The following is a 7,540-nucleotide window of genomic DNA, read 5'->3' on the forward strand; positions in this document are numbered from 1 at the left end:
TTTCAATACATAGATTAATGACAAATAGTATATTTCAAAAAATATAATTATATTTATTAAAAATTTATTGGTTAAAAATTATGGAGAATAGTTCAATGAGAAAAACAATGCATTGGTAACTACAATTTTATGTTTTTCTTAATAAGTGTGGAAAACTTAAAACATACATCTTTTAAAAACGGAGAGAATAGTTGATATACTAGTTATAAGAATGCCAACTGTAGTTTATATATTTTACTTTATGCAAACTCGTTAACTCTTAGAGCATCTCCAATGTACACTTTTATATTTTTCTCTAAAATAGAGAACTCTATTATAAATGTGGATTTGCTCCAATATATTTAAAGAAGAAAATAGCATATTTCTATATTTTCTCATATACATAGAGGAACTCTATTATAAAGGCATACATTGGAGCAAATCTACTTATATAATAGAGTTTTTATATTTTTAAAAAAATATAGAGATGAAAATAGAGATGAGTTGGAGATGATCTTACTTAAGTTTTTCCATGATCATACGAAATAGAGTAACACGTGGTGCGATAAAATTGCCAAAAAACATTCTAACCAAATGTTAAATATAAGATATGAATCATTCTAATGATACGCTATATCTTATATTGCAGTAAATAATGAAGAATAAACGGTAACTAGATTCTGATCGGTCATTTGAAAGGCGGATATATTTTCTGTTTATATTTTATTAAAATATTTAATTTTATATTTGTATTTTTAATTATATTTATATTTTTTGTAATTGTATTTGTGTAAAATAATTGTTAATAATTGTTAATGATTAATAAGAAATTTTAATAATTATATTAAAATAGTTGGGCTAAGCATATATCAAGAAGACATGTTCCTTTTTTAAGAATGGATACACTAAATATAAAGTAGTATATATTTTTACTTTAGATTAGAAAATGTTTTCACTTCTTAACAAAATAAATTATATAGTATAATTTTACAAATTTAAATAATATGTTTAATACATCATTTGTTTATAATTAGGTGCTGCAATAAATTTTTAATTTTCAAATAATCATTTATTGTACAAAAGTCTAATTGGAGTAGTATATTGTTATAAATAAATGGAATGGGTGATATTTTAATATTTAAAATTATTGTATAATAATTTAATATATAAATAGAAAATAATATATTTACAATATTTTCTTTTTAGATTACAAAATAGAAGTAACTATTAAAGCAAAATTCTTATTTATTTTTTAAATAGCATTTTTAGAATAAAAAAATAACGGTAACCATTAGAAATGGGTTTTTAGTTCAGTGGAGGTTTGGTTTGACTTTTTATTTTTGAAATTATATTATATCAACGACTTTTCTATTTATTTTTCCATGCATGAATATAATTCCGACAGCAACAATGTTTTTTTTTTTGAGAACTGGTTTGCAACAGCGACAATGTTTAACATTTTACGAATTACATGAAACATCCAAAAAGCATTTATATACTTTCAGTTACAAAAGAAACACCTGTTGTTTCTACTCTTTCTCCTTGTCGGGTGTCCTCGAAGGTACAACATGCATTATTATTTTCGTCTAGTATACTTTATTAACAGATTTTCGAAAATACAAAAAGAAATTTGCCAGCTTACTCACTAGACAAAAACCTTTTAAAAAGTTGAATGTTCCTACTTAATTTGTTTGATGCAAAGTTGAATTAAAGATTTCGGATTCCAAGTTTATAGTCGAATTTCATAAATGTATGAACTCTTAAACGTTTTTTGGTAAAAGGTTATACACTTACGAGTTATATATAACCCCAAACGTGCAATTTTGGTAATTGAGTTTGTTAAACCAAACGGTACATGAAACGTATGGGACGCACGTTTCTGTGGTTTTCTCCTCATGTTTTACTTTTATTTCTTCAGGTTCAGTCTCGGTTCGGTTTTTATCGAAAATTCAGTTTCTCGTTCACAGCTAAGACAGATGTTGACAACACTAGAATAATCCCAAAATATCTTAGAAATAAAAGAAAAATAAAAATTTGTATAATATTTACATAATCTGAGAAAACATAGAATCGCCGTTTAGATTCTTATCACGAGAGCTACTCTGTAGTTCCAGCTATCAGCTCATCGCCTGAGAGCAACAACGCGACGAGTTCCTGTATCTCCCCGGAGTCGTTGAACCCCAACCTGACAGTTTCCACCACGCGCTCGAAAACGATGACGTGGCAGGGGATGTGGAGGACTCCTTTCTGAGCATAGCCGTACTCCTGAGCGGATCTGTCGAGCAGTCCGACGAAGACAGGATGGTTCAGGAGCTCAGCGCTCACCGCGAACCGCTCCATCTCTTCGCCGACGTAGACGGGTACGTGACCGGCGGGACGGTGTTGACTCGTCTCGCCGGACAAATAGACCACGGCGGTTGCATGTGGGGACGATGGTGACCGCGGCGGATGCGTAAGGAGGAGGAGGTAGATCGGCGGATGGAGAATTCGGAGGCTAGGTCTGCGACGCGAGAGAGGCGGCGGATGAGATGTTTTCATTTTTATTGTTTTCTCCGGCGGTTTGAGAGAGAGAGAGAGAGAGAGAGAGAGAGAGAGAGAGGGATTATATATAGAGAGAAAAGACATGGAAAGATGATGACGAAAGCATAATGGTGAGAGAGTACATAGGCAGTACTTGCCAGGTACAGCCCAGGAAATTTAACTTCGAGAAAAATAATACTATTAATATCATGTTTTGTTTACTGATAAGGTAAACACGTCTATTAATTTATTTACATTCTAAAGCTTCACATATTACTCTTCTATTAATTTATTTACATTCTAAAGCTTCACATATTACTCTTACATATATCCATTTAGCAAAATTGAACAAGTGGATGATAACGCTGCAGAGGGTCTAAAACATCTTAATCAAAAATAAGCCGGGTAGTTTTTTTTGGGGGGATAATAGGTTATATACTTATGGTTGAACCTTTAGAACAACTGCTTAAGAAATCAAATCTTATAAATAAAGAAGCTGGGTAGTTATTTTTTTTTGGGGGATAATAGTTATATGGTTGAGCCTTTAGAAACCACTGCTTAAGAAATCAAATCTTATAAATAAAGATTGGTTACGCACTTGATTTTGTATTGTTTTAATATGTTTATACATTTCCAGTAACCATTTTTACTTGTTATGGAAACTTAAAATTCATGTTATTTTTTTTACTGTGTTTGTTGCTAGTATAATATAAACTGCTAATATATTTATTGTGAAGTTTCTTTAGCTACTATTTAAATTGCCAAAAATACCATTTTCATAGTACCACTTTTCATGTTTACACTAACCACTTTTACCACTACTTTTAATGAAGGGTTTAGATTTGAACGTTTAGGATTTAGGGTTTAGATTTTATGTTTTAGGGTTTAAATTTGATGTTTTAGGGTTTAGGGTATAAAGTTTAGGGTTTAGAGTTGAGGATTTAGGGTTTATAGTTGAGGTTTCAGGGTTTAGGGTTTAGGATATTGAATTTAGGGTATATAGTTTAGGGCTTAGGGTTTAGAGTTGAAGATTTAGGGTTTAGGGTTTAGAATTAGAGGTTTAGGATTTAGAATTTTGGATTAAAATTTTGAAAAGCATATAAAAACAAAGATATAAGAGTCTTTAACATTTTAATAAATAAGGTATTTTTGAAAATGTGTACTTAGTGGTGGTAAAGATGAATAATGGTACCTTCAAAATGGTATTTTTGAAAATTCCCCTTTAACTAAATACTTAGTGTAGGCTATTACAAAAAAATTACGGTTTCAAAATATAATTTCGATAAAATACATAAATATATCCAACGTGATATAAATTGATTCGTTCATCATTATGTAATAAACTAATAATATACAAAGCTTTACCGTTTTGATGATTTTTTTGTGGAATAGTTAAAATTACTTGTTAAAATTATATTTATATTTCCTTTCATAAATATTTTTGTAACATAATAGTTATATTTATGATGGCAAGAATTCTTACCACTTTTGAACATATTAATAATACTACGCCCATGTGTATATTAATACTACTAGCTAGAGCTTGACCAGTTTTTACTTTTAAAAAACAATTATCGTGCATAAAATAGTAGTATATTTTTTAAAATGTTGTCTTTATAAAATAATTGTTTAATATATTTACAAACACAATAACTTTATAGTATATAATGAGTAATTTATTTATTTTTATTTTTTTGATATGTGAATTGTATCACTTACATTTTTAAAATATGATTCAAGTGTTCGTGCAAATGTATTTTTTATTGATCAATTAATACAAAACAAGATTGTTATCTATGGTTATATTTGATTTGTACGACCAAATAATTCAATATATTATTTACAATACTGTGTTTACATATTATGTATCTTTATAACATTTTTTACTTTTTTAATAAAATATACATTAAATATTTTAGTGGCAATTTCTTATAAAGAAGCTGTAGTTTCATGGTTATTTCTTAGAAAATAGCTAATTTTGACCGCAACAATTTTAGTCGTGCTAAATATGTTCCAAACAAATACCAATGATATGATCTCAATTCAATTATAATTTAGAAAAACTATCCGAACTTCTTTAAATATGCCTAAATTTACATTGACCGTAATAACATTAATATTGTTTTGATTTAATTTTCTTTTATAAAAATATATTCATTCTGAAACTCAAACATGTGCTTTGATAGCTTTAAAAAAAGCACACTAACCACTAGATTAAAGTAATTTTCTGAAATATGTTTTACAAATTTAAAATTATATATACTACTATACTTCTTCATTGTATCCTATTAAAACTCTGGTGATGATTATTTCTGATTTATATAAATATACTAACATGTTTTTAATTATCATATATTTAATAAACTTATATTATAAAAATATAAATAATAAAATACTTATACTTATATAAAATTAGTTATACTTAAAACTTTGAAACTATTTATAATTTTTTATATAACTTATTTTAATTTTTAAACCTTTAATAGTATTTTTTTCAAAATTAATATAATATACTATATATTTATGTTTTTATATATTTTAGTTATTGTTTAATATGCCTAATATTTTGAAAAAAAATATCTTAGTGAAAGAAAGGTAAAAGTCTCTTAATATTTTGAACAAAATATCAGAAATATATAATATTAACTTCGAAAATCTAAAAAACATTCCACTTAAATTTCCATTTACTACTATTACAGATAGACCAAAACGTCAAAGAGAATAATAGTACATAATTGAAATTTGGATCCAGAAAATGTAGCTCTTCGTTTTTGTGGATTATTTAAACTTTTAGGAATTTTTCCTGTTAAACACTTTCTTTTATTTTATTTTAGAAAAAAAACATTTTCTTTTATTTAGAATTTTTATTTAATACTTTGCTTGGCCGACAAAATTCATTGTTCTCAACATTTCATACGCATATTGTTCGTCTAGATATAAAATACCAATTCTTGTCTGGTAAACGTTATTCGCATGTATACATACATTCTTCTTAAGAAAAAAACTCAAATAGTTACAATCAATAAAAACATCGAGGCGTAAACCAAACATTTATATATGAAAAAGAACATCCAAATTCGGAGTCACTAGACAAGTTGTCCACGACACTCTTGGCCCTTTGCGTCCTGTTTTGTTCTTTAATTAAATGTTACATTAACTAAACGGCATCATGTTTACAGAAAAAAACAAAACAAACTAAAAGGACATGTTTAATTGATTCTATTAGCTATATATATTTGTCATTTACGAATTTTCAACTATTTCTATATCGTTTATATGTACACGTACAAAATAATCGGTTTCTCGTGTTACAAAAAGAAAAAAAAAAATTAGCAAAAAAAAAAAAAAAAAAAAAGAAAAAAATCGGTTTCTCAAGTGGATGGTTTCAATCGAAGGTGCGATTAATATAAATAAATAAAGAAAAAATAATATAGTAATACTTATTTCAGATGACGTGTCATTAAAGCCATTAAAGAGTGGCAGTTGGGCTAGGTTGTACGGTCATTTATACATACAGAGTGTGACCTACCAACTCTCTGCCTGTCCCTCTTTCTCTTACCTCCGTACGGACTATGGAGCAAAATCTCGTATCGAACATACAGTTTTATTTGTTGCTAAAAAAAACATACAGTTTTATTTAGAAGGGACAAATATTTTTAAATCTGCCTTTATTAACAAAGATAATAATGATAAACAGCGAGGCCTGTCGGTTCGGCCCGAAATAATTTAATTTACTTTGGGCCTATGTAAAGATCAAGGTCCCAATATTTTTGAACCGGGCCGTCATTTCCGTGTTCATTTTTATTGTATCAGGCTATCAGCTAGTTATTACTTATACGAGTAAACGATGATATTAAATCAATCTATCTTATTAAAACAGAAACATTATAACTTCTTCTAAGTAGATTTTAAATTGGACATCACATTATTATTCTTAGTCTAACCTTTCATTTAAATGTTTCCTTAAAAAGTTTAATATCAACTATCTATCATTTAACTCCACTATAAGATCTATGTCTATGCATCTATTAAACAAAATATATATTCTTTTCGTTAGAGCATATTCACATTATCATATTTATATTATATCATAGTAAAAAGATAATAATCCCTCTCCTTTATTATAGTCAAATGAATACAATAAATGTCTCCAATATAAATATAACACGAGTCTAAGTTCTTAAAAATAAAAAAATAAATAGATAGAAACAAAAATAAATATTACACATGTTATTAAAAATATAAATATTACACGAGTAGGTTGACAAAAAAATACAAATATTACGCTAATCTTTTTTTTTCATCAACTTATACAAACTTAAACTCAGTAGGTTGACACGAATCCTTAGCCAGTCATTATATAATTTTGACTTTTTTGGTCTGGTTATTTCCTAAACAATTGATTCAATTAACCAAATAACTTAAGAACATGTTTCCTCCCATCATTAAACTATAATTATCTTAAACACAAAACCCCTTTTAATTAAAAACAATTATTTGGAATCAAATACTGATGAATCTTAAAATTTTAAATAGCTTGATACAAAACTTTTGAAACTCAATAATAAAGATATCAGAACACATTTTCTTAGATGTTCAAATAATCGAGGTTTGCTTTGAATATACACTAAATATAATATACTAACGTATATTCTTCCTTAAATAACAGAAACATCAATTTATACTTAAAAAAACGATTATTGGAAAACCTCTTCACCAAGTTGAGTCTACTATGCCTAAAATCTCGGTTACAATCAAATATTCACAATCAAATTGTCAGATTTGAAAAATCATGAATATGGAAAACCCTCTTCTCCAAGTTTATTCTACTATACATAAAATCTCGATGTCAAGAGATTTTGTATTTATTATATCTGACTTAATAGGTTAGAAAATATTCATTTTTCCCACTAAAATGTGTGTACAAGTACTTGTCTTAGTATTCATCATTGGACATTCACAAAACTTTTAGAAAAAAATCCCAAAAAGCACAATGTCAAAACCAAATCGTATTGGTTGATATTATATTAGTGTTTTCACT

General features: G+C 27.4%; 1 protein-coding gene across 1 annotated transcript; it reads right to left on the reverse strand.

Moving 5' to 3' along the window:
• Positions 1-1,973: 1,973 nt before the first annotated feature.
• Positions 1,974-2,571, reverse strand: LOC108811652 (auxin-responsive protein SAUR41). The gene has a single exon (XM_018583735.2). It carries the CDS (start codon positions 2,515-2,517, stop codon positions 2,077-2,079), a length of 441 nt encoding a protein of 146 aa, XP_018439237.2. The 5' UTR covers positions 2,518-2,571; the 3' UTR covers positions 1,974-2,076.
• Positions 2,572-7,540: the final 4,969 nt, after the last annotated feature.

Source organism: Raphanus sativus, chromosome 6 (genome assembly GCF_000801105.2).
Source record: "Raphanus sativus cultivar WK10039 chromosome 6, ASM80110v3, whole genome shotgun sequence".
In the NCBI taxonomy this organism is placed as follows: Eukaryota; Viridiplantae; Streptophyta; class Magnoliopsida; order Brassicales; family Brassicaceae; genus Raphanus; species Raphanus sativus.

Bases quoted from the DNA above. Each gene is read 5' to 3' on its own strand.
- LOC108811652 (XM_018583735.2), bottom strand. From the start codon at position 2,517: ATGAAAACATCTCATCCGCCGCCTCTCTCGCGTCGCAGACCTAGCCTC.